Source organism: Thunnus maccoyii, chromosome 20 (genome assembly GCF_910596095.1).
Source record: "Thunnus maccoyii chromosome 20, fThuMac1.1, whole genome shotgun sequence".
Lineage (NCBI taxonomy): Eukaryota > Metazoa > Chordata > Actinopteri > Scombriformes > Scombridae > Thunnus > Thunnus maccoyii.
This window is the reverse complement of record NC_056552.1, coordinates 20,436,835-20,463,863: the sequence shown is the minus strand read 5'-3', so window position 1 is coordinate 20,463,863 and position 27,029 is coordinate 20,436,835. Positions and strand designations below refer to the sequence as shown.

General features: G+C 41.1%; 2 protein-coding genes across 2 annotated transcripts; one reads left to right on the top strand and one right to left on the bottom strand.

Annotated features, from left to right (window-relative positions):
* Positions 1–892: 892 nt before the first annotated feature.
* On the bottom strand, positions 893–11,266 carry ubtd1b (ubiquitin domain containing 1b). Its single transcript, XM_042396541.1, has 5 exons — positions 10,932–11,266; positions 10,558–10,750; positions 3,438–3,665; positions 3,159–3,316; positions 893–2,589 (listed from the first exon to the last, which is right to left on the bottom strand). The coding sequence occupies exons 2-5, from the start codon at positions 10,637–10,639 to the stop codon at positions 2,299–2,301; spliced, it is 759 nt and encodes a 252-aa protein (XP_042252475.1). The 5' UTR covers positions 10,640–10,750; positions 10,932–11,266; the 3' UTR covers positions 893–2,298.
* A 203-nt stretch (positions 11,267–11,469) lies between these two features.
* mms19 (MMS19 homolog, cytosolic iron-sulfur assembly component) lies at positions 11,470–26,753 on the top strand. Its single transcript, XM_042396540.1, has 31 exons — positions 11,470–11,892; positions 12,456–12,504; positions 13,453–13,553; positions 13,896–13,981; positions 14,253–14,327; positions 14,774–14,843; positions 16,009–16,137; positions 16,310–16,371; positions 16,839–16,925; positions 17,019–17,093; positions 17,406–17,483; positions 18,118–18,256; positions 19,040–19,194; positions 19,444–19,522; positions 20,069–20,194; positions 20,286–20,367; positions 20,562–20,659; positions 20,827–20,982; positions 21,430–21,585; positions 21,806–21,905; positions 22,326–22,428; positions 22,589–22,666; positions 22,758–22,884; positions 22,996–23,102; positions 24,184–24,240; positions 24,375–24,561; positions 24,728–24,810; positions 24,924–25,088; positions 25,261–25,320; positions 25,601–25,701; positions 25,870–26,753. Exons 1-31 carry the CDS (start codon positions 11,802–11,804, stop codon positions 25,898–25,900), a joined length of 3,093 nt encoding a protein of 1,030 aa, XP_042252474.1. The 5' UTR covers positions 11,470–11,801; the 3' UTR covers positions 25,901–26,753.
* Positions 26,754–27,029: the final 276 nt, after the last annotated feature.

Genomic DNA, 27,029 nt, shown 5'->3' with positions numbered 1-27,029 from the left:
TGTATTGCACATACAGAGAAAAATGCTTATTCAAGTTTGCATACAATGATTAAGAAATATCCCCAAAAGAACCACTGGTAAAGAGAAAGCAAAAAAGGCCTGAAAGTCAACGAAAAAAAAAAAGAGATTGTGATGAACTTCGAGGCTGAAACTGGATAGAAAAGCTACAAGATAATGAAACACTCTCTCTCTCTTTTAAAATAAAACATGTTCATGATGTGGTGAGGTGTGGCTCAGTTAGGTTTCAAACTGATGGCTCAATTTTATTCCCTCCGTGATTACACTGCTCGAGAGGTGTGTGACGAGAGCGGTGAATGACAACAATGCAGCGATTTCAATGCGTGATCCGCTGGAGCTAGAAATCAAATGTGGCCAGGTTGATTTTATTTTGAAAAAAAATTATATTTGATGGGACAATATCTAAATTGTGCAATTTGAGCTCCAATGTGAATGGAAGTATAAATTCAGGGCGATTTTGTTTGTGGCTGACATGTTTCTGTCCTGTGCAGTAGGTGACTTAGCTGGAGACTCTTTTCCGTTCAAAACTATTATCTTTGCTGTACTACAATAAGTCACAGTCACTGCAGCTGTGTAACTATGCAAAAGGCAAAAGGCATGAGACACAAACTGTCAGGCTAAATGGCTTCTGCAAAGACTGATTGTATTAAGGACTTAGCGAAAGGTTACACATACCACACCGTCACAAAATGTTCGGAGAGTGGTTACAAACAAATAGTGTCACCCTCTATGCCTTCCAAAGAAAAGTCAAATGTTTATGCAGTGGTACAGTGCTCGAGGAAAGTATGCTGTCAACTACAAAAGGTGATAACTTCACTGTACTGGTTTTTTGTTTTGTCAGGAAGAGAGATCAAATATTCTGTTGTTACTTTGCTTTTAACCTCTTCCAACATTCTCCCCCCCCCCCTGTAATTTGAATGGGCTGGTAGTACTTCCGCTCCCACTGAGAATGAACACCCAAATCAACAGCTTGTTTTGATCCACCGCTCTCCACACACATAAAACTTGCCGTTTCCGGCAAACGCGCTCGTGCAAGCCTGCTGGTGAAGAAAGTCAAACATTTAGCAATCAAATGTTAAAGTTTTCTTATGGACTACACTGAGGATAAAAGGCGAGCAAATACTGGATGTACATTCATCAGGTGGTGAGAAAAAAAAAAAAACGATAGCTAGCCCTAAGCAACTCAAGTGATATATCAGGGCGATGTTGCTATGAGTTTGATTTTGAATATTTCTGCCCCGTGGTGGTCAGGGGGTCATTCAGTGGCCAATAATGCTAATGTTGAAGACCATAATATTTGTGTGTGAATTTCACTTTCCTTCAACAATATGATATTATAGGTGAACTGACTGCAAAGAGTTGTACACCAGGGAAACAGTCTTGTCAATGTGAGCTACGTCAAACTGAAATATATGGGTAATACATATTCCGTTTGCGCACACACACACACGCACGCGCACACACACACACGCACGCACACACACCAGCACCCATTCACTATGTTTTGTCTGCAATATTCATGAAATCATTAAAAAAAGGCAGCAGTTATAGCTTGGATTGATCTAAGAGTTCCTGAATCTAAAAAAATACAGAAGGCTTAGCCTAGCGGGAAAACTAGCATCTTTCAGTACATTAACCCTTTTTTGTTTCATCTTGTAGAAGGCACACAAACTACCACAAAAGTATAGTAATCTTCAAATGTGCAAAAAAGCTCAGTTTACATTAATTCCTCAATAAAAGAAAGCAGGGGGGGAAAAAAAAGGAAAAAAGCTCATTGTCTCGCTCACTGCCTTCCCTTTCAGTTTCTGTGGAAGAGAAAAGGATTGCAGTGCAGAGTCCATGGGCGTCATAGTCCAAAGTAGAGATGTGCTTTAGAACCAACACAAACACCTCTGCGGTTCTTCCGTTGGCACTTCATAAGCATTCGTGCGGATGAAAGAGCAGAGGCAGAGTCTTTGCATGTGTAGCATGACGTGCGCATTTTGTAGGTGGTTCAAAAAGACGAGGGGATGAGGATCTCCAGAGTTAGTGTGGTGACTGGATTCACTTTAAGAACAACCCAGCAGAACCAAAAAATACAATGACACATGGTAGTTGAAAGAAAGCAGCACTGTTGAGTTTCTCCCTCATATAGTATTGTACCTCTACAGTTCTTTTTTAAACCTATTTCAGTAACAGCAGGTGTTCTCAAAAAGTTATCCAGCATTAGGAGGCACCTCTGGTCCTTCAGCGTCTGCCATCCCCTTCGCCATCTCCTCCATTCATCCCCTTCGTCGTCAGTTATTCAGATGCAGGGGAGGACTCAGTGGTGGTGGTGGTGTTGGTGGTGGTGGTGGGTGACAGCTTGGGGCCTCGGAGGGCTTGTGGGTTGACGATGACCTGGATGACAAAGTCCTTCTGGATCTTAGTGTCTTGCAGCCGTGTCTTGTCCGTGAGTAGCTTGCCGGAGAAGAACCAGCGCTGGTGGGAGGCGTCGATGTCCTCCTGGACGTGCAGCTGCTTCTTTAGCTGCCCTATGGTGTCTGCCATGCTGGCACTGAGGCGCAGGTCCTTACCTGTGGACATACGTACCTACAGGGAACAGGCAGTATAGTTACTGAACAAGAGCTGCAGAAAAGCCAGCAGTGTCTGAAATGAACATCGGCCAAAAGTGAAGTAAACGTAGATGCTGGTAAAATTAGTCTTTCAAAGGATAAACCATGATGGTAACTTATAATACTGGCTAATAGCATAATAAAATGATACAGACTGAATTTTGTTTCAGTTGTGGCAATACAAGAACAAACTACTAGATTATATTTGTCTAATTTTAAATATAAATAACAGCTTTACAAGTTAGCACCACAACTTGGATCTATGACCTAAGTGAAGTTACATCTCTGCTGCTTTATCATCGTCTCCCATGTGTTTTTTCACTTTTTACCCCGTGTGCACAGACTCATAAGCAAAAGAACTGACTGTTTTGTTTTAGCCTTGCAATTTCAGCATGGTTTTACTCAAGATTACATACTTCAGATATGCCAGTTCAAACTATAAACTGATATAAAAAATGACCAAATGTCAAACAAATTTAGGTTAAAAGGTTGTTACAGTAACATAAATGTTGTTTGGTACCCAATAAAATAAGTAAAAATAAGCACCTTGAGCTGGAATTCCTTCTTGGGGGCCACAGGAGGTTCAGGGCTGTCGCTGGGGTCCTCGTCGCTACGCTCTGAGATGAGGTTGACAGGTGGGGCCAGGCAGTAGACGGGCAGCTGGTAGCGATTCCCGAGTTCGTCATAACACTCCGTCAGAGTACCTGGAGAGTGGTATCGAGGAAAAGAGATTAAATAATAAAGTTACCTGATTTGTAGCCTAGATCAGCCTGTTATTTTTCAGTGATTTCTGTATTTGGTTAATTATTTGTTCTCTGTCCTCACCGTGTGGCAGTGTGATACTGGCTCCATCCACTATAGCCTGGGCCAGCTCGTGGTCGTTACACTCTAGGGCCACAGCCGCGGCTTTAAGGGCATCCCAGATCTCTTTACGGCCCTCGAAGGCCGGCGCCGTGTCCCAGAACTCATCCCGCTTGCTCCGTAGCTGGCCCTCTGTCATCGGATAGTCGCTCTTCCACTTGGGACGATCTTTCTTCAGAGGCTCATTACGTCCTGTGATGCAGAGGAGAAATAATAGAAGACTGTTACAGCGATATAGTGAATTTTTGTATGCTAAGTGCAGTATCATATTAAAAAGGAGTCTTTGACCACTGATGGTGCTTTGGTGCAACATTTTTACAGGTTTGTATCATCTACAGGCACAAGGACATGCATCGTTGACACAACACACGTTCCTGCCGCCAGTTCACCCTTTTCTGCTGATCTAGAGAGAAGGATGAAACTGGTGAACTACAGCTGGTGGTGGTAACGTAAAAAAAAAAACAAACGCAGCAACAAGCCAAAGAAAGCAGTGAAGTAGAAAACTGCAAACAAGTAAATATGAATGTAAATATGTTCCAAAAATCGGCTTTGTGACTGTTTTACGAGGAAGAAAATGCAGTCAACATGTTTGTTAGACCCCAGGGACGCACATGTCTTTTTTTTGTTTACAAGAAAACTCGACGGGACACCGCAGAATGAAGAGAATATGTGAATTCATAAATGAATAACACACATGTTCCCATAAAATACAAATCCTACAGTATGCTTTCATCTCTTACTTAAAAACAGAGCTGGCAGCAGAGAGAGAGAGAAATGCTAGCCGTTACCAGAGACAGAACATCCCACCCCACTATGTCATCCGAATCTAAAATTAGGAGGTCACCCAGAGTTTGCAATATGCATGAAGTATGTGTAGCCTATATCTGTCTATGTAACCTTACCTGTGTTTCCCACCATTCAATATTAACACAAAGCTCATCTAGGCCAGGAGAGCACTTATTTAAGTGGGGGCAACACTGAGGGTCACACATACACGTGCGTACGCAGACAATAAGATAGCATCAGGACAGGAAACATCATACCTGGTTTCCTGCCAATGACACACCTACCAATAATTTAGCATACCAGTTTTGTTTTGTGGCTGGTGTAACATTTTCTTTAACAGATAGATAGATGGGTTTTTTTTAAAATGGATGCTAACTGCCAGCCACTTCAGTTTATGTCGTCAAAAAGCATATTCAGTTCCCTTTAAATATCAAGGACTAAACCTGCCTAAGCTCATCTTTACCCATGGCAGAGATGTCAGTCACCGAGGAGGAGCGGAGCCATGGAAAATGAAGAGGAGTATAAAAGAGACAGCACACATCCAAGAGGTTGCCTTTCTTTCAAACTAATTATTTATAATGCAGATGGCTTAGGAGGAGTAATTAGGAGGACATGGGGTGGTGTAGGATTAGCACGAGGAGCGGAGAGTATCCCGAGTGAAGCAAAGGGCCTTCCTCATTACCACCCTGTGGATATTTGTGAAAAAAGTGCAATATCTAGCACTCTCTCTACATGTTATTCCACTTCCTGGGGCATACACAACAGACTATCCTGATATGATCCTCTTCTCAGACAAGAAGCTAAATCACCTACTATTTTCTAGCATATATATAGTCTCTGAGTATATTTCAGTCTATATTTACTGCCATAACAATAGGTTATCATCTCAGTATCGGCCATAACAAACACTCAGTTCCAGAGACTGTGACAGAGTGTTTTATAAGGATGTGATATAAAGATGTGTGACAAATAATTCATATCTTAAAATATTGCTTTATGATATGGTAAATGGACTGCACTTCTATATTGCTTTTCTACCTTAATGGACAAAGCCCTTTACATGTTTTGCCTCTCTGGTGGTGGGGCTGCTATGCAAGGTGCTGGCCTATCGGGAGCAACTTGGAGTTTTCTGTGATTGGTGGATGACCCGCTCTACCTCCTGAGCCACAGCTGGTCCGATATACAGTACAGACAACCAAAACACTGGCACCAGTCTAGCAAAGCCTTCTTTTTCTGCAGATACCTAAACTGTTCTGTTCTAGAACAGTTTATGGCTGTTTGTTACAGCTTTACATCATCATTTAAATGTCAATTAGTTGAGCAACTGATAGTCTGACATTTAAATGATGATGTAAAGCTGTGACAATTAGTTGAGCAACTGATAGTCGACTGTCAGAAAATGTGAAGAAGAAGAAGAAATGTCCAAATTGTCTGATTCCAGCTTATCAAATGTGAAGATTTTCTGGTATATTTAGTCTTCTATGATAGTTAAATCAATATCATTGGTGTTGTGGACTGTTGATCAGGACAAAAAAGGAGACATTTGAGGATGTAACCATGGGCTTTGGGAAACAGTGATGAACGTTTGCACTGTTTTTGGACATTTTATAGACCAAACGATTGAGAAAATAGACAGATTCATAATAATGAAAAGTATATAGTTATAATTAGTTGCAGCCCTACAATGAAACATGTTGCTGTGTGTGTATTAGATAGGCTAAGACTCCGTTACATCTACTGTATACGATTCCTCTTCTTTGTATATTTCCATCTTCAGTTACAGATATAACATAATATTATAACGTCGATGGATGTCTTGCAATAAATACATTTGTGTTTTTAGTGTTTTACTCCATGTTCCTGAGAGGAGGACTGACTGGTGACGCTGTCAGTCAGCTCGATATCTACAGGGGATATTCTCTGAAGAGTTTAAACACTGCACAAGCAGATGTAGGACAGCTGAGGGCTTTGCAGTCTGACAAAAGTGATCAGAGGAACGAGTTGAGCTGAGAATCTGAGACAAGCAGAGGAGCTTTCCCTGTCTGGCCCTCGTTTGCCTCTCTGAAACCTTTGGTTTCTGTTGTGTCAGTTCAAACTAACCTCTGATACTTCATAACACCCAAATCTATTCTTTCACAAATGTCAATAACGTTAATCTCGTTCGGCTCTTAATTCTTCATCGCCTTCCACCCAAGTGCGCTATGGTTAGAGGCGTCGAGTGGCACTGTAGGAATCAAACTTTGAAAAGATAACATTATATGAATTAATAACTGTGGTTTGGTGGATTGTGTGCGAGGCAGGCAGTAACAGGAAGATTAGGAAGTGAGTCAACGAACAGCCTCGTTTTATCAAAAACGAACTGCAGCACACCAAAACAAAACATGAGACATGAAGCAATGCATTACAGACACATGAAGCAATATCAGGGTGTTTTCATCACACTGGGCCTATAAAAGAAGTTGCCACGTGTTGAGGCTACAGTGAAGCGTGTTGTGTTTATGAGTCTTAATGAAATGAGTCATAAAAAAGATATGACGATCAGATATGCAGCTGCTGCTTGTTGCTGTATTCACGAATAAAAACAAAACAACCCCCCCCCCCCCCCAACAATTGTTACCTTATTGTGGGGAAAGAAACTGTAGCTGTAACACAAAACGCCTTACTCACTCCTGATGTTAGGAAAATATTAAATGTGGGATGTTTTCTGTGTTCCTCGTTAAAAGGCGAACATCAGTGAACGTTCACTGAAGCAGATCAACAGGAAAGAAGGGAAGTGCATTACTCAACCAGACACAGACTGAATATATGACTGTATTTCCTTAAAAACACATCAGCAAATATACATCCACTCCCACAAGCCGTCTCATCCTTGTAGCTTGTTATCTTGTCAAGACACCGCCGCTCGGCTTTGTGCGGCTAAAGATAAAGTCACAGGGACAAACTCTGCCACTGTACTTTTAACAAGTCCTCTGTAGCATCCACGATACTAGTTCTGAAAACTGAGAAAGTGTAGTTTCCTCTGTCGTTGAGGACCCATATATTTGTTGACGAGTGAATCTACAGGGGACATTTGTGAACAGAAACAGTGCGAGCAACGAGGTAAACGAGTCCTCATAAGTCCCTTTATTTTGGAAGACAGAACATCTCAAAAACTATGCTTTGATATTGCGGTTGATCATGAGCTCTATAGCCAGACTGATACTCGCTTTTTGAGGCTGATAACCAATAATGATATTTGAGACTTCCAGAAATCTAATAATGTAGGCCAATATTCATTTAGATAAACACTTAACATTATCATTTTGCATTTTTTGATAAGGATCCCTTTAATTGTTTTTTTAACTGGTGACCGAGATATGTCATTAGCATTTCTGTGTGGCTACAAGCTGCAATATACACAAACACCAGTATATCTGCAATAAGCTAATATCGGCCAATATATCGGTCTGATGAATTCATCAGTCAGCTCAGTTACATTTTCTGCCTCTTTTGTTGATTAAGGCAAAATCACAAGCTAGAAAAGCCAGCTATTAAATTTAACTCAAGAGTGCAAAATTGTTAACTCTTTAGGACTGCAATTAGCAATTTTACTATTAATGAATCTATGCTTAAATCGATTAGGCAGTGCAAAATGTAAAAATATTATGTTTTTTTATCATAAAAGACTATTGACAAAAAATATACACTTATAAGAAGCTGGGTCCAGTTCATTTTGACACTTTTCTCAAACAAAAGAAAAAAAAACAACAATGAATTGATTATCACAATATTTGCAGGTTCTAGTCTTCTGTCAAATTAACAATCAATCAACTAATCGTTGCTCTATCACTTGTTGAATTATGTTGTGTTTAGTGTCTTGAAGGCCCAGCATTCTAAAGGTGTATTCCAGGTAACCATGGTAACAACACATTCTTTGTGGCAGCTTATCTACAGATTACTATCAAAAAAAGCAAAAGTGCCATTAAAAGGATGCGATGATGATAATGTGTTATTTGGTAAATAAGCAAACTCTGCATCAGGTTGTGGACCACAGTCAGGACAGACTTGTGTTGAAGGACTCTTCCCACACCTTCAATCCACATTTTTAAATCACAACACATTTGGTATTCAACACACACCAGGAAACATGACTACCTAGGTGCTACCTGTAAATGTAATATTTTATTTTCTGTAGTAGTATATCTCGTGTCAGCAACCACTTTATAACCCTATGATGACCTCCTTCAAAAACGTGTACGATACGAATCACAAAGCTACTTCTTCCAAAGTAAATAAAGACTGGATGGGAGGAAATGGAATCAATGAACACAGATTGTGAAAAGGGTGTGCCAAGCAGAGTAGAGTCAGTCCCTTTAGAGGAGCCAGTCAATGATGCAACAGGACATGATGAGACTTGTTCTTGATTATCGGACCCTGGCAGGGAGTGTCTGTTGATACCAATCAGGGTGGGAAATTACCACGAGTACTCCAAAACTTAGGAAATCTCGGCTGAGACGGTTCTAAATAGTCTATCCTCCAGCCACTGTGGCAGGTAACAAAAAAAAATTAAAAGACAAATCATGTGGAGGTTATACTGCTCTAAAACTCTATATTAGATGATCATTTTGGGGATACAGCTATTTTGGCGAGGGTAAAAACCTTCCTTCTCTGACACTAATGCTGGAATCAGTTCTGAAAACCTCCTGTCATTCTGGTGTAAACTGGAGACAATTTTCGCTGGAAAAAGACTGACTCAAAAACTTTCCATCAGTATGTCTGGAGGAGACGAAGGGGACAGAGCCTGCATCCAAATGAATCACAGACACTTAGATTACTAAACAGTCACTATAAAAGGGAACTTCACTGCTCCAGATATACTGAATGTGACAGTAACTGCGATGACTGAACATGAATCTGATCAAGGGGAACTGACTCAGAACTTTTTCCAGGATCATTTAAGAAAATCTACTTTTACTATTTTATATGAAATAACTATAATCTCTCTTGTTAGGTTAAGTGCTGGAGTGTTTGGTAGAATTGACAAACTTGCCATTTTACTAGAGCATCATTCATAAACCTGCAACCATCCAAAAAACGATAAGCATTCCTGTATCGCACCATATTATTAAAAAGGTCACGCTAAATTTCAGCGACATTGTTGTCTGTGGTCGAAACTATGCAGAAATTCATAACGTCTGCCAATTCAGCTGTGTGGTGTCTGCGTCATTCAGTTTAGTCTGGTTGTAAATATAACATTTAGTCTTGTTAAGTGCTCAAGCAGCAATCCAACTTCCATCCATCACCATCAAAGAAAAGTGTAGAAGAACAAAACGTGGCAGTTTGCCAGTGTTTATCTTTAGAGGAATGTTATCTTCCAAGAAGGTAATGGACATGAACTCAAATCCTGGGTGAGAATAACTGGAATATCAGCATTTTCAAGAATCAATGTAACCTACCACAGTGTTGCCTGTTACAGGAACCACGATGCCTTGCCTGGTCACTGAGATATGGTGTTCATACCATATTACCACTTTTAAAAGGTAGCAGTTGTCCCAACAAGCTTACTGTTGTGGGATTAAGAGAGAGGCTTCAAATTGCCAGGTGGGAAAATTGTCAGCCTCGTTGTGGGTGCAATGTCAGGCAAATGTAGGTGTAGTGTAGGTGAATTTGGCTGTAGTCAGTGTTGAGAGTGGGTCTGGGATAGCAGTGTTTGCTAGATAACACAAGAGCAGTTACACCAGATTCTGCAGGCTATGCACTGGTCTTAGAGTAACGGCACTGCATTTCCCTGTTTTCAGCAATTTTTAATAGAAATCCAACTGTCAATCCCTCTCCCCAAATGCAAACTTCTAACCATCAACATCCTTCCCCTTTATTGGCTGATGTACAATTTCTTACCTGCAAGAGAGAACTTGTTTTGTATACACGGTCCAACCGTGCTAATCTGCAGTTACATCTAGTGTAGATATGTAGTGTGAATGCAAATCCATTCCTGACCACATAGAAAGACTACAGCATTGTACAGCTGCAGAGTACCAAAACACTATACATTTGCATATGACATTTTTTCCTGTTTAGCAGCAATCACAGTTTCCCCACAGAAAAATAAATATGAGCAAGGAGGTGAAACCCAACCACAAGTGGTCACTTGAGATGTATTTGACTCACAGTCTGATAGGAAGGAGGGGGGGGGGGGATACACCTGGACACAATGAGTCTCTCCATTGCTGTTTTGACCTATTCTTTAAGCCCCTTTGTATGTGTTGGGCGTTTTGACTCTGATTTGCAAGCGCACACACTTGAAACAGTGTAGTCTTACCTCCCCGTCCGCCGTTCCTGGAGGAGCCTCGGCTCTGTGTGTCCTCCCAGCCTTCCCAGTATCTCCCCACACATCCTCCCATGGTTAGCGGGCTGCAGATTGTTTCCACGCGTCGTACTAGCTGAGCAGGGGAGCCATCACGGACGATACGATGATCTAGGTCCGATGAGGAGGACGGGTTGCAGGTCCAGTGCTGCGAGCCAGAGAGGTCATCGGCACCGGCAATATATATAATATGTTTGATAGTGCTGGGCTGATCTCTACGCGTTAGATCGTAGTTTCTGTATCAGTGCTGTTAGTGGTTTACACAAAGATTCACAGCTCGTGTCCCGCAATCAGGTTACAAGAGTTTGATAGCCAATTCAACAACTCACCGCAACATCTGCCAAACAGTTTGTTTTCAAATGTTAGGACATAACCAGACGCTTTTCTATTATCCAGCTGCTTGTTAAGCTGTAAATGTTGATGTCCAGCTTCCTCGCTAACAAGCTAACAGGGCCAGCCAGCTAGCTGCTACCACGACACCAGTAAACACAAACTTCCGCGCACCACGTTGAGTTTCTTATAAATACGGTGACAGTGTGAATTTGCAGCTTCCCGCAGCCCTCGGAGCACCACTCTAATACTTTAACACTGTCTCTCGGATTTTTTTCTCTTTAACCCCCCCTAAACGTTACTCCCCTCTCTGCTGGTAAAAGGTGACTTGCGGTGGAGCTAACGACAACCAACTTTTTTTAACGCCTGCGCATGAGCACGCAGACAGGTGTTGCGTTCTCTTACGTCAGGACGAAAAGCAATTTTGAATGTTTTACACACAGCAGCATAACCCATACTGATTCTTTGAAGTGTATTTTTAATGACGCCGATGTTAATTCATTTGATATAGTTAAAAGTACAAAGTTGAGCCTTGGTGGAGAGGGATGCCGTCATGAATATCAGAAAATGCCACTTTTCCACTATTTGTGCTTTTATAACGGGAATTCGGGCGGTGCCTGAAGGCATCACCACAAACTAAATGTTGCGGTTTTTATTTCAACCTCAACACGAAGTACATGTGGAAAAAACAAATAACACACAAAGTACGTGTATTTAAAGCAACACACATGTACTTTAAAGTGCTTCGATTTAACAACGAATTGTAGGTTAGCGGTGCATTTTGTTAAACGTTTACATAAAATAAAACACTTGCGCGTTTCGCCTCACAACTTTTCGCGCATGCGTGGTCTTAGAGGAGTCGCAGAGGCATGATGGCTGATGAAAGTGCCTTGCTGCTGTCTCTGGTGGAGGAATTTGTCTCGGGGCTACAGGACAGCAAGGCCAAAGATACAGCAACAGGTAAAATAAAATAGTCTTCATCATATTTTCCTCGAGACGTTCCCGGAATAGCTTGTTGTGAAAAATAAACGCTGGTGAGACTGCTGAATGAAGGATGCGCAACACAACCCAGCGTGATGGTTAACGAGCTAACTTAGCGACACAACATCCTGTGTGGTGTTACTTAACTTACAATACAAAAACACACACGTTATATCACAAGTCTGCTTATATAGTGACCGTACCTGCACACAGTGAATATATCCTTAACGTTTTATGGTACTGTCATCGATTAGTATAGTGAATTTTAATGCTAGTCCGGTCTGTTTTAAGCGCATGCTGCTTGTTAGCTGTTTGTGTCCGTATGAAAGCATCCTGTCAATGAACTCTCTACCTTTGAACCCCGCCGATGCTGCTAGTTAATCTGTACATAACTACCAGAGATAACTTATTTATGTCCATGTGCTGTCAGGTCAGTTGTGTGTGTGTGTGTGTGTGTGTGTGTGTGTGTGTGTGTGTGTGTGTGTTTTAAGTTGTCTTATCTCTACATAGCTACAGTTCACTAAACTTGGTTTTCTGTTCAGGTGTCAAAGATGGACAGTTCACAATACTGCAGCTGGTGGAAGCACTGGGGTGAGCTGCCCACATGTTCACTAACACCATAGCAAAAACAACAACAGCACGACCACAGCATTTATTTTTTATTTTATTTTCACACACATAAGACTGCATAACATATAGATAATAAAAATTAAAGAGATGTGTCAGGAGAGGCCACTAAGCTAACATAATGTAGGAAAATACAACGAAAAATAAATGACTAGAAGAAGCACACAAAATGAGTAGAAAAACTAACCAATCAGATGACAACAATCCAATAAAAACAAAGAAATGCATGAAAGACAATACGGGGAAAAAGAAGAAAATATATGTATTCTGGGAGTGTGGTCTCAGACTTTTTGACCCTACTGTGTATACGTCATGAAATAATTAGACATCATTAATTAAATGTGATGACAGTTTCCCTATAAGATAATGAAGTCTTGATAACATGTACTTTGGCGTTCCATATCTGTACACCACAATATCTGAGGGAGTACTGGCCATGTTTAATTTTTTAAAAAGGACAATGAAGATGATCAATCTGTCTGTTATTATATGGATGAATTTGGGAATTCAATTTGAAGGAGTTGCTAGATGATGATGGTAGAGAAATATTTATATATATAAACACATATATCTGATGGATATTTATGTCATATACTGAAGGAATGTTCAGTTTTGTGAACAGGAGGCAGAGAGGCTTTGTTAGTTTGAGGAAGTTACCAATCTAACAAATTCTTTTTGCATGTCTTTTTTCAATATCACCACCAGTGATAGTTGGTTTTTTTGGACTTGGATATGATGCCTTTTTTAAGATTTTAGTGTAGTTGTTGTACATTACTTTTTTAAATTCAAACACTTGCAATGTCATATTTTCATTTGTTTTTTCAGACTACTACTATTAAAAGGCATCAGTTAAGTTCATGTGGAGATACACTTCACGAATTTCATTTCCTTCTGCATTTCCTCTCATCACAGACTGAGTCTGACTAGCTCTCAGCCTCACACTAGAGCCAGAGGAGTCCAGCTGCTCTCTGACGTTTTACAGGAGTGCTATGGAGATCTTACTGAGAGAGAAGGTACACCTCTTTCACTCTCTTTCATTTTGTTATACTCTTATCTTTCTCTCTTCTCTACTCTTTAGTTGCTTCTAGATATTATCAGTTTACAAATACCTTTTTTTCATACCTAAATTATATATATAATATATAATAACAGTTTTGACATGACACATTTAACATAAGTTGGGTGATAAATTGGAAATGCTGACAAATTTATGTGTTCACCTCGCTGCTCTTTACGTATCACAAATGTATCACAGCAATTAGATTTTTTTGGAGTCTCGCAACGCTAATCATGTGGAACATATTTCTGTAGAGTTGTATTTTAGCAGCGTGTCTCCCTGTCTCTCTTCTCAACAGTGGAAGTTCTCATCGCTTTCTATGAAAACCGTCTCAAGGACCATTACGTCATCACACCACCCGTCTTACGGGGGCTCAGAGCGCTGGTGAGTGTCTGTGGTGCATTTGCATTGATTACAACATCTCAAACATTGTGTAAGATTAACTGAATGTTAAGTTTATAACTTAAGTTTCTGCTTGCAGGTTTGAGAATCATTTTTGAAAAGTTCCACATATGAAAGCAGTGATCAACATACACACTGTGTGTTTATAGTACAGGGTTATATTATTATGGCTTTAGGTATTATTTTGGTCTAACTTTTAGTTTATAACGATAACTTAGATGTAATCATTTGTGCTTTGGCCCCTTTTTTCCAGACAAAATGTAAGACCTTGCCTCCTGGCTCTGCTGTTTCCATGCTGAGGTCTTTGTTCCAGGATGTTCATGTGCAGGTGAGACTTGACATGGTGTTAAAATAAAGATTTTCAAATTGCAGCAAGCAAAGTTCTATATAAAAATCCTCTATATCTCTCCTCTATCTACTCTATATTCAGTGTAGTGTGTTTGTGTCAGGAGGCACTGTGCAATGTGTTTCAGGGATGAATATAATTTGATCCATTAGGTACATTCAGTAATATTGTTGCAGCATACAGTCTTGTTAAGTTTATGTGTGAGGAACAATGACATCCACAAAAAAAAACAATAAAAGCACAGTAGTACAGTAATAGCAATATTTGACCACACTTCTAACAGTTTGTGTTGATGCCGTTCATGTTTTTCTGCGTTCTGTGAAGCACTTATTAAATATGCTTTGTAGGTCTACTTGACTCATGTCTCTAAACCAAGGCAGGCAGGTAAAGAGCTCACATGGGTCTGTGTTTTTTTTTTTCCCCCTCAGTCTCTGATGCTGGGAGAGAGAGCATGCGTCTACAACATGCTCATCAACCTCATGGAGACCAGAGAGGCTGGTAAGAGACAGATAATGGGCAGGTTTGGGATTTGCAGTTGCTGGTAGAGGTTGGCACTAACACTGTGTGTGTGTGTGTGTGTGTGTGTAAAGGCAAGGTGAGGAGTTTATATTTTGAATCTTGGTATAGATCAGAAAGAGAGTTGTCAAAGTCAGAAATACATCCACACTAATACATTTTTGTTTTAAAACGCATAACTTTTGCTACGTTTACACCTAACGGAGACGTTTGAAAACGATGATGCAGATACCCACGTTTGCTTCCTGGTTGGGTCTTATCAGTCACAAAGTATTCTTCTTCTTCTGATTCGTCACGCTCCTATCACGTATCAGAGTTCCACCTCGTCATTGTTCAAGCAAAGAAATCTCTAGTCTTACTTTTTGCCATTGCTGTTCTTCCTCTGTAGTATTTTCTGCAACTAAGCAACCAACCGCAGAGAAGACAATCTGCTTCCTGTTAACACTGTCACACGCATGCCCAGTGTACGTGAATGGTCATTTGATATGCATTATCAGGCGCGTTACTATGGACGGAGATTATTTCTGAAACGCTCATGTGGACAGAGATGGTTTACACTTTAAAACGCCGTTTTAAAATGAAAACGTATCAGTGTGGACATACGTAGTCTCAGCAGTGGGCTGAGTAATGGCTGTAATCACTACTCGTCTCTGACCTTTACCACCTCTCTAATAAAGGACAGAGTTGAGTTGAGGACAGAGTTGTCACACCTCGTGCTTTGTCGGGCAGTTGAGTAATTTTGCATAGACATAGTGTATAGGATGCAAATAGACGGCTGATAATGAAGTGTTTGTGTGTAGCTGCAGGTTGTTTTGAGACAGACAGCAGCGTGTTGGATGACATGGTGTCACCTCACTTCTGTCTCTCTGTTTTATTCAACAGTAAAAGAGCTGAAATGTTAGTATTTATCCATTTAATAAAAGTAAATATGCAACTGATATATATTTATAGTAATTAATTAAAGTACAAATACCAAATATTTGCTGGTTACAGCTTCAAGAACACAAAGATTTACTTGTTTTTTCTCAATTTCATGTGATAAGATGAGTCATTTATGATTTTTAACCTACTGGTCAGGCTAGATTAGATCAAGCTATCTTGAATATAGATATTTTTGCAGGTCTAATTCCTCCAATTTCATCCACAGAACTGAAAGGCTTGGGGGCAGACTTTGTGTTTGGTTTTGTCCAGTCAATGGACGGGGAGAGAGACCCTCGCAACCTCCTGTTAGCCTTCCAGATAGCCAAGAACATCATCTACCGAGGTTACGATCTAGGTGAGAGCACTCACAGGTGCACACACATCATACCACCTCGCTCTCTGTATCTCTGTCTGTCCCTCTCTGACTCTCTGTTACAATCCAAACGCACAGTTCGAGCGCTCACATTTTTAACCAAGTAGGTATGAATCTATTTAGCATCCCATTAATTTCCTGTTTGCTGTCTCAGGTAAATTCACCGAGGAGCTGTTCGAAGTGACATCCTGTTATTTCCCCATCGACTTCACCCCAGTAAGTCCTTGTTTATTCAGCTGTTTTAGACTGAGAGCTGATGAAAGCAACGAGCGTAGCAGACAGAAATGTCATCACCGACTTCCTGTGACCTCAGATGAACTCGAAAACAACAATACAGTGTCGTCTGCACACGCACATCTCCCGTCTCTACGTCACACATGATTGTGTGTTTATTGCGCTTTCAGATGTAGGTTAGCTCATTTGTTTTTTGGACTTTAAGTATTAGTTAAAATGTGTAATTGCCTGAAATAAGACGGTAGGCAAGATTTTGTATTTTCAAACCCAACGTGTCTGATTCTTAACTGCAGAGCTCCTCGTTGGAATCTAATCATTACATCTTTTAAACATGTCCAGGTGCATTCATGACGTTTGATTTCTTAATAGCGTGTCTCTCTTTTCTTGAACAATCCTGCCTCACCCTCATCCCCCCCCCCCCTCCTATACCCACTCCCCGTCCATCCCAGCCTCCCAACGACCCCCACGGAATCACCAGAGAAGAACTCATCCAGGTGCTGAGGGACGTCCTCGCCGGGACACCAAAATTCGCTGAGGTAGGACTGTTATCGGTTTACATTTACACTTAACTTTTTGGCGTGATGCGTTTAAAGAGTGTTTATTGTCTGTTTATTACTTCACTGTTGCAGTTTCTGTTGCCTCTCATCATTGAGAAGCTGGACTCAGACGTTCAGAGCGCAAAGCTGGACTCGCTGCAGACTCTGGTGAGAAATCTCGAATTATCTCTAAAAATCTTGTTCCACAGGCGGATGTAAACATTTGACATAAGGTTTAATGTTTTCAGTTGGGTGCTCTGCCAAAAAAAAACCCCACAAAAAACATGAAATATCTGTATTTACTAAAAATACTGTCAGGAAAAGAGATCAAAAACAGCTCATGTGTTGATCTTTAAGGTAAATGTATTTGCAACCAATAGGCTGACGATTGTTTTTTCTATAAGCTATGAAGATGAATCAGTGTGTTGCTGAAAAAGTTGCACCGTCTCGATTATCTCACCACATTTGAATATTTTTTAGGCTGCTTCTGTGTCACAATATGAACACAAGGACCTGGCAGAATTCCTGGAGGGACTGTGGATGTCACTGCGCAGAGAGGTTTGTTTCAAACAAATTAATACTAAAAGAAAATATTATTGCAGTACGAAGAGCATGTGTGTTTTGATTATGTGCGTATGTGGTTTGTAAGATTTGTCAGGGGAAAACTAAACATCTTAAAGCATTCTGTCTATTAAAAGTTCCTTTTCTCACCTACATGCTCTTCACCCTATAAAACAAGAAGCAACTTTAAGGCTGAATTCAAATGAACCTATACTTGGGTCAGTTTATTGAAACTCTGCAGTGTTTATTCCATTAGTTTGTATTTTTGCACAGTTGCAAACAATGCCATTTGAACTCAGGTGGCACCACATTATGGCTCCAATATATGAAAATCTGAGTCTCAGCTGTCTAACAAAAGAGCTGAGCATCAGAATTGAGAATGTAATTGAAACCAACTAAAGGAAATGACCAAAAGCAGTGTTCTGCAGTTTCTGACACCTGGAAAGCCAAGTAAAACAAGTCTGGCCTGATGCTAATATTCAGCAGTTTTTCCTGATTTCTTAAGACTGTAGACGAGTTCCTAATGCCACAGGAAGTGAAATCGCACACGAAGTCTAGCAAATCAATCCCAGAACTGCATCAAAATGAACTTTTCATCCACAGCATCCCCTCTCTCGTTGTGTCATCACAGGTGTTTCAGACATCTAGCGAGAGGATCGAGTCTGCAGGCCTCACTGCACTCACCGCACTCACATCCTGTCTGTCTCGCTCAGTCCTCAACTCTGACTCTGAGGACTCCCTCAGCACCTTCCTGGAACTTGTTCTTAAAGGTGAAATGTAGCTTATTTGCACATTTAGTTCAAAAGCTGAAATGCACATTTTATTGGAAGGTTGAACAAACCCCTGAAGTGTAGAAAAACATGAAGGAAGGAGGAAAAAATGAACATGAGAGAGAAAAAAATAGTTGCATAAAACTTAGATGAAACAAAAACATCAAAATAGGAAAAGACATTAATTAAATTTTTTTTTTTTAAATTATGCAAGCAAAGTGACAGTGAGTCAGAGAGAGGGTGTGTAGATGAACTACATATGTACAAAGAGTGTGGTTTTGGGTGGTTTTTGCTACAGCGTAGTAGTGCTGGTGAAGCGGGGCAGGAAATCTTTTTTTGACACCACAGTGAGTGTTCAGTTCTTCAGTTTTAACCAGCAGCTCTCACAGTCACAGTCACAGCGGTTGGTTTTCTGCCAAAGTGTGACTTCAGATGGAAACTTGCAAACCAAGCAGTTTAACTGATTTGTCAACAAACATCCTCATGATCTTTGTTGTTTGCATGTTTTTTTAAATTTAATTACACATCTTTATAGATTTCTATGTTTAGATCATTGACATATAAGTGACTATAAGTAACCTTAATATGAAATCTATCCTTTCTGGCTGGGAAACTCAAGATACAATGTAACTTTAACATTTCAAGACCCACAACTCAACAGCTTAACAAGTACATAACACGACCGACTCTCCAATAATAAAACTCAGCCTTGATATATCAGCCTGACACTAAGAGACATGTCCAGCGGTTTTGATTTTTACTGAGCGCGTGATGTTGTTCCAGACTGCAAGCATCACCTGTGTGAGCCGGACCTGAAGCTCGTGTGGCCCAGCGCCAAGCTGCTGCAGGCCGCCTGCAGCGCCTCCAACAGGGCGAGCCACATCATAGCAGCTGCTGTCATGCCCACTCTCATCGAGCAGTACAACAACAGAGCAGAGGTAGAAGAGGAAGACTTGACATCCAGATGTTGATTAAGTTTAATACCAGCCTGTTTTACAGCTATTTAATTATAGCATTTTTTTAATGATAGCATTTTTACTGGCTTGTACTGTTGTTATATACATTTAGACCGTTAATTTTTTGAGGTTATTTTCTTGTTTTAGGCACTAATTTCAGTATTTTTATATTGGGATGATATAATAATTTTTTAATAAAAGGGAAAACATGACTTTTTCCTCTGTGAGCAGTGCTCCCATCGGCGGACGTTACTGGAGGTGGTGCAGCGATTCATCCAGTCAGTAAAAACCAGCCGGTCCTCAGAGAACGGTGAGTGAACTGGTCATGTATGTGGACTTCCTCTTCTTACAGCGTCCACGTGTTCCACTGAAAAAAATGTCATAGTTCATTGCTATCGGTGCTTTTATGTGAAGCACTGTGAGTGTTGCATTTTACGCAGGAATTGTGCTATATAAGTAAAGTTTATTAGTTTTTATTATTATTAGTCTTTAAATTGTACTTCCACATTTGTCTGAGATTATAATCACTATGTCTCACAGGCTTTCTTGATGTTGTTATTTCCTCAGGATATAATCTTCTTAAAAGATTATCAACAGTATTGCAGAATTATTGCTTAGTTGTAGCATGGATCCTGATCAAATCTGGATATCTAAGACTTACCAGCTGTCATGGGTTCTGTTGTTCATCTGTTTCATGTAATTGCATCACTTTATATGTTTATACAGAGATAATTTGTAATTTTGGAACTTCAAAAATGACTGTTTAGCTGCAGTGTGTACATGACTGTGGAGATTTAAGATAGACTAAAACAAAAATCATCTATTTCTTTCTGTGTCTTTGATCCATCCACATTAGAGGAGAGCGTGCTTTCAGCCTTCCGCCCGTCTCTGTGCAGCATGGTGTTTTCAGCTCTGACAGAGACTAACGCCAATCTGCAGATCACAGCCACGTCTGCCCTCACCTCACTCTCGCAACAAACAGGTGAGACGCAACAAACTCTTAGATTTATCACTTCCGAGTCTGTTTTGATCAGTATTTTGATTTGTATACTGAAAGACATTCTCTCTTTCAGGTTTGCTGTTGGACTCTGATATCGAGCTGGCTGTAGATCACCTGACCAGACTGTTGCTGACAGAGGACGATAACAGCGTCAGGTCAGCTCACGTCGGACAGCCTTCCATCTGTCTTCCCTCTTCTCCTTCCATTTTATTCTACACACACTTGCTCTCACCACTATACGCTCATGTTGAGTACTTCTAGACAAATTCTGAGTCATATGTTTGATTTTTATTTTAACATAAAACCTGTCTCTCTCTCTCTCTATGTCTTGTTATATTTTTCCCTCTAGTCTTGCCGTGGTGGAGTGTGCTGGATCCTTAGCGGAGCTGCACCCAACAGCCTTTATCACTAAAATGATCCCAGAGCTAAAGAAGCACATGTTTTTTGGTGAGAGAAAAACATAAATTAAAATGTAAAAGTGTTTTTGGTTTTTTTTCTTTAGCACATTGAGGATTTTTTGGATGCAGATCAACCGAAATACTACTTTTACTACATTCATACAGTAGAATGTCACTTCATGAATATACCTTTCCTCTCCCTTCTCCTCTGCTCAGAGCCCATGGAGCAAGACAAAGCAGCTTCTGAGCAGCATTCCCATCATGCAGTGCGTCAGCGCTGTTTGTCCGCACTAGCTGCAGTTTCCACCCAACCCACTGTCGTCCAGGAGAGCACACCTGTCCTCCTGGAGGTCCTCAGTTCAGCACACACAGGTAAACCGACGGGCGGAGAAGGTTTCTGGCTTCAAGTATAGACGTGTTCATCACATGTTGAATCTTCCTAAACAGTCAGAAAAAGGATGTTCAAACATACAACAGCCGCACAGAGCACATAATGGGTAATGTGGTAATGCAGTTTTTGAGCTGCATGGAGCAAAACACCGTGGTGTAGATAATCTATTAGTAGTTCTTCAAATATAAAATGCAGATGTTGAAGTAGGACAGTGACATCACTCATTAAATGCTGAAATGCAAGTGTCTGCTGCTTCATATCTCCCATCTGCAGCGCACCAGTTTCAAAATAACAGGCGGCGATGTGTCTGTTGTCGCGCATCTCAACAGAAGAAATTAACGGCATCGTCTCAGTTGCACAGACACAGGAAATACACTGACGCAAGTAAAGATTCAGATAAATGACGCTGTAAGTCCTTGTTGTTTCAGGTAGCGTTGGTTTCTCGGTGGAGGAGGTGGTGTCGGCGTGCAGCAGCCTCCGGAGGATAGCAGAGCAGGTTCAAGACACCGAAGAGACGGGAAGATGCTTCCATAACGTCATCATCCCTCGCCTGCTGTCTCTGGCGCTGCAGGCAGCACTGCAGGGTGAATTAAAGCTATTATCTCTTCCTGTGGATTTCATTGTAATTCTATACTCCAGTTTCACCAATTAATAGCTTTAACTTCTACCTTTAGATATTGATGATTTCCAGTCGTCTACTTTCAAATAATTTTATTAAGTGAAAGGAGAATAATATCACAGCAGGTTGTACGTTGAATGGTGACCTCATGCTGTGTGTGTCTCTGATATCCCACTGATTCATAGGTGAGGGGTCATCTGGTCGTCGTAGTCCTCTGGTGGAGGAGGCGGTCCTGTCTGCCATGGTCCCTGTCATCAGTACTTCCTGCTCCAGGCTGCAGTCCACGTCAGTACAAAATCTCTGTTATTTGTTTCTGGTTTTGCTCTCTTGAGTTTTTTTTCTTCTAAGCCACAATACCAGGAAATATGCATATTTTTAAAAATCGGAACGAAGACAGAAGAGGAGAAGAATCTGAAGTCTTAAATGAATGCACTATGTAAAGTCAAACACAAGGGCTTCATCAACAGAAATGCAAAAAAGTGATGTGATAAATATAGACCTGGAAATGTGTCTGATACGTTGCCTTTCAGCTTGCTAGGTGCGTTTTTGGGTTTTTTTTCACTCCTGCAGATCAAGAAACCTGAATTAGCCAACAGTTCCTGTCTGTTTCTTTTTTTTCCTTTTCTTTTTTTGTGTCAGTCTCTTTGATTTAGTTTTTTTTCATGAGGTTTGTATGGTTTCCTCTCTGTCGTGTCATGTTGGCAGGGTGGCAGGCCAGACGGCATCCAAGGCTGTGTCTCTCTTTCTGGACGGTGACGTCTCCTTTTTGCCCGACAACTCCTTCCCTTCACACATCCAGCTGCTCAAGGTGTGTATGCACATGGGTTTGTGTGTATGAGTGTCACCGCACATTCTTCATCATTGCTTCACTGTTCATATTATGATAATAGGATTAAAAGAATACACATTTGTCTTTGAAGACTGTTACTTGAAAATTGTGATTACTGAGGTGTGTAATGTTTTCCCAGAAGCAGCAGGGGGACTCCTGGAGCCAGTCTCAGATGGTTTGTCTTCTGATGGGCTGTGTGTGTTCGTTACCTCGCAGCGTGAGTCTCAACTTGAACGCTTATCTCTGCTTTTCATCTTCACGAATGTTTCTGAAGCCTGTATTCTGAGAGTGTTGCGTATGCGGTTTAGGTGGAGGTGCCGCAGATAGACCGCCTGCTGTCAGAGCTGGAGGAGATGAGTTACTCTTGTAGCCACCCGCTGTCATACACCTCCGCCGCCAAGTGCTTTGCAGGCCTGGTCAACAAAAGACCGCAGGGTCAGTTTGTGTCCTTGAATTCTTCACAGTCGCAGGTTTTGGTTCCAAATCTGAGAGCTTCATCTTGTTTCAACTAAAAGCTGTTGCGATGGTTTTTGTTTTCTTCTTCAGGTGATTCTCTCGACAGCCTGATTGAGAGGACAATGAAGAGAGTATGCAGCGAGCTGGATTCTACATCTTCTTCTGTGCGCACTCAAGCATTCACCCTCATGATCTGGGTAAGAGTTTCTGCTGTTTCTTTCTTTCATTGACTACTAATTACTTTTTTTTTCTAAATTTTCAAAATGTTTGGTCAGATACAAGGCACATATGTATGTGATTTAATTTTTTTTTTTTTTCTCACATTTTTACCCTCAGCTGTCAATCAGTAAATCAAGTTAAAGCTGGGGTAGGTAGTGTTCTGGAGAAGGCAAAACAAAAAACAAACAAAAAAAAACCCTGAATTTGAAAATAAAGCCCTCCTCCTGCAGCTCTCCACCCTCCGCTCTGTCCTAAGCCCCTCCCACCAGACAAGCACAGGCATATGCATGCACCTCATAAGCACACGCAACACAACAGTGTTTACTACTGCACTCAGTCTCACTCACATACACATGCATGCACTCAAACACACAACTTCCTCTCAAGGCGAAACAACCTTTGGTAAACAGTTATGATAAACAGAACCCCCTCTCACCGCCACAAAAGTAATGAGTGTCCCATCTCCCTGCTTGAAATCGAGTGATATCACATCTCTTTCATCGTCCGCCTCCAAAACCTCCTCAGTCACCAGTCCATCAGAGACCCGAACCGAGTCCCAGAGCAACAAGCAGCACCAGACGGCTCAGTATCTGACCTGAAGCCACAGTGATGCATAAAAAATGTATCACTGCTGAGTTCACTTCCATTGAAAGTCTCTCACTCACTCAAGATGATGCGCTGTTCAGTTTCCCCCGCGCTACAGGCAACAGTCCGATGATCACACATTGCTTTTCATCCTGCTTTCTATCATTCTCATCTTTTTCTCATTCTTCTTCTGCAATTCATGCAATCCCGCCAGTTATTTCATTTGAGCTGAACGAAATGATTGGACAGACTTATTACAGGCCTGCACCAGCTACACATACTGGATTCTTTTTTCTGTTTTTTGTCAGAGCATTTGATTTATTGATTGCTGTTGGGATGTACAGAGAGTTTCAGCAAATATAACAGAAATACTTCTAAAATACTTACAGTAGCTTTAAGTGGTGTGTTTACAGATCTACTGTATATGTTAGCACAAGATGCAGCAAGTGCAGTAAAGTTTGTCTTTGTCTCCAGGTTGCGAAGGCTCTGCTCCTCAGATACCACCCTCTGTTCACAACACTGACCGACAAGGTAAAGACAGTGAGCAGCACACGTACCCACAGTAGTTACTGGAGGTCTGATTTAGTTCTACACACATGCAACTGTCCTTTTATTAAACACACATTGATCTTGTGTTATATAACGGTTCATTTGTATTTTCGAAGCTCTTCTCTCTGCTCGACGATGCCGATCTGGGTCCGATGGCGGCAGACGGCTTCTCGCTGCTGATGAGCGACTCTTCCGACATTTTGAACCGCGCTTGCCACGCCGACGTACGCATCATGTACCGCCAGCGCTTCTTCAGCGAGAACTCAGCCAAGTTGGTCCAGGGCTTCAACGCAGCTCCTCAAGGTACCAGCCGACAACACCGCCGAGTAGATTTATGTTACATTTCTAACCTTACATATAATGAAAGTTTATAAAGCCTCAGAAGGTTTCTCAAAAACTTCAACAGCATTTACAAATCTCAGTTTTATCACATTTGATTCATGTTATTCATTATGTGCCTCTCCTCCAGAAAAGAAGCCCAACTACCTGAAGGCTCTGTCCAACATAGTCAATAAACTGCCCAAGCAGGTTCAAGTCACTGAACTACCAGCGGTGAGTAAAGATAAAACTATTGTGGACTCTGCAACTTCATTTTTAAATAGAAATTATAGCCATCAAATAAAAATAGTCAACATTAATGTCAAGTTTTTTTTGTCCCTGTCTAGCTCCTGTCACTGCTGCTGGAGGCCCTGTCATGTCCTGACCAGGGTGTCCAGCTGTCCACCCTGTCCTGTCTGGAGCCCGTCCTCATCGACCCGCCACCAGCACTCATCCAGCAGCTGGAGGCTTTGGTCAACAGGCTGCTGGCTCTCACCTCTAGTCCAGCCATGGTTAGTAAGATATCAAACCTGAGAGTGTTTTCTCTGTATTTAGGTGATAACCAGTAACTAACCAGCTCTTGTGAACCGTATCTTAATCAGCCTTAAGATGGTCATCATATAGAATAATCATGTGTACTAGCCAGAGCTCCTTTCAATATTTTCTTGTTTCTCTCTTTTGCAGAACGTGAGGATCGTCTCACTGCGGTGCATCAATGCCCTTTCCTGTTTCCCTGTACACGAGGTAAAATTAAAAATAGTCCATGTTTCATGTATTTGAGAAGTTTGTTGTTAAATTCTTAAATTCTGAGCCTCTTGACCTACACTCAAGTAAAAATAAGCTTCGAGGAAACCTTCAGATGAGACACTTTCAGACGAAACTACAGATCAGTCACATGTCACAGGCTGTGTGAAATTGCCTCAAGCAGTTTGTGTAACATTACTGTCATTAGTTATTATTATTCCACAACTGTAACAGAATTCTTTTTTTATCGTTTTTGCATTGTCACCTGTCTGTGTTTCAGATCTTGCCGTTTCGGGCTCGGGTGCTGCGAGCTTTGGCCCGACCTCTGGACGACAAGAAGAGAATGGTGAGGAGCGAGGCGGTTCAGGCACGAGGAGAGTGGTAAGAATCAGCTGCTGCCATTTAAGACCGACAAAAGAAATTTTTAAAAATGCTAAATACATTTGAAATCACATTATATCACATTTGTCATGACAGATTTCACCATTTAGTTCTTTATTTCAGTGGTTTTGTACCTTCTTACCTTTACCTTACCTATTTTACTCATAGGTTCCTCTTAGGAAGTCCTGGTGGAAGGTGATTTTGCACCTCAAACACAACCCGAGTCTCCTACCTTCCAGCCTCCACCCAACATGGAAGAATAAAGGGAGATGAGAAAAGGGACAAAGAGAAATGGGGAAACTCACTCCAGGAGCAGGTACCCAGTATCAAAGCTGTGCAGTCCCCACAACAGCTCCCCCTCTTCTCTGTGGATTGTTCAGCACCCTTCCCTCCTTCCTACTCAACCGCAATTCCTCCATCTTCTGTCTTCTCCTCGCCCCCCCGCACCCTCCCGCTTACTGAAATGTTTCTGTTATGACTGCTTGTATCTTCATGAACGCACAAATATGAGTGTATCTGGACTGACTGTGGAGCGTTGTCTTAAGTTAAAGATTGAAAATGACCAGTTTGTTGATATGTAACACGTCTCATGTTCAGTATTGTTTTTCTCACTACGTATGGGAGAAAATGTCACGTCGAGGTTTTGGTTGTTCGGTGTTTCATGGCTGAACATGCAGAATTTGAAAGTACATTACAAATGATCAAAGCCTGAAGTTTTATCTTTAGATTTTATACTTTGCAGATCAGCATAGATAAAACCTTCAATATTCTATCATTGGTTAATTACTTGATAAATAACCAAGTATAATAATTGGATTTTCTCACCAGTTAATCGATGAATCAATAAAAAGTTATATTTCTTTGCAAAGATTTTTATAATCTGCATAAACTGGATTCGTTGTTACCTCCTATACAAAGAGAGAAAGTTACAGCACAAACGTTCTCGCTCAGAGCGGAGCGTTGGAGTGATCTCCTGAACTGTGGTGGCTGAAGTTTCTCTTTTCCAAACGTTTTGATCAATTTTAAGAATGTGGCCTGCTGTGAACGTCACTCAACTGCATGTAAAGATGTGAACTTAGAGCCAAACCAAACCTCTGAGCAGCACTGAACCCAGCAGGCCTCGATAGCCTTTTATCTTCTCATCAGGACGAATGTGTAACTGAGCAGTAACGATGTGTTCGATTTGTGTCGCTCTGGTGCACCAGCCGGGTGGATCAGAGTGTGACCGGGGGGAAAATGTGGATGTGCCAACTGTCGTCCGGTATCTCACCGGGTGACACGAATCAAGCACTCCACAGACATGAGTGACATTTTAATATTCATTTTAC

Bases quoted from the DNA above. Each gene is read 5' to 3' on its own strand.
- ubtd1b (XM_042396541.1), bottom strand. From the start codon at position 10,639: ATGGGAGGATGTGTGGGGAGATACTGGGAAGGCTGGGAGGACACACAG. The intron at 3,666-10,557 runs GTAAGACTACAC...TCTGCATCACAG, and splicing joins CAGGAACGGCGGACGGGGAG to GACGTAATGAGCCTCTGAAG. The intron at 3,317-3,437 runs GTGAGGACAGAG...ACCACTCTCCAG, and splicing joins CAGTATCACACTGCCACACG to GTACTCTGACGGAGTGTTAT.
- mms19 (XM_042396540.1), top strand. From the start codon at position 11,802: ATGATGGCTGATGAAAGTGCCTTGCTGCTGTCTCTGGTGGAGGAATTT. The intron at 20,660-20,826 runs GTGAGAGAAAAA...TCCTCTGCTCAG, and splicing joins AAAGAAGCACATGTTTTTTG to AGCCCATGGAGCAAGACAAA. The intron at 25,702-25,869 runs GTAAGAATCAGC...TTTTACTCATAG, and splicing joins GTTCAGGCACGAGGAGAGTG to GTTCCTCTTAGGAAGTCCTG.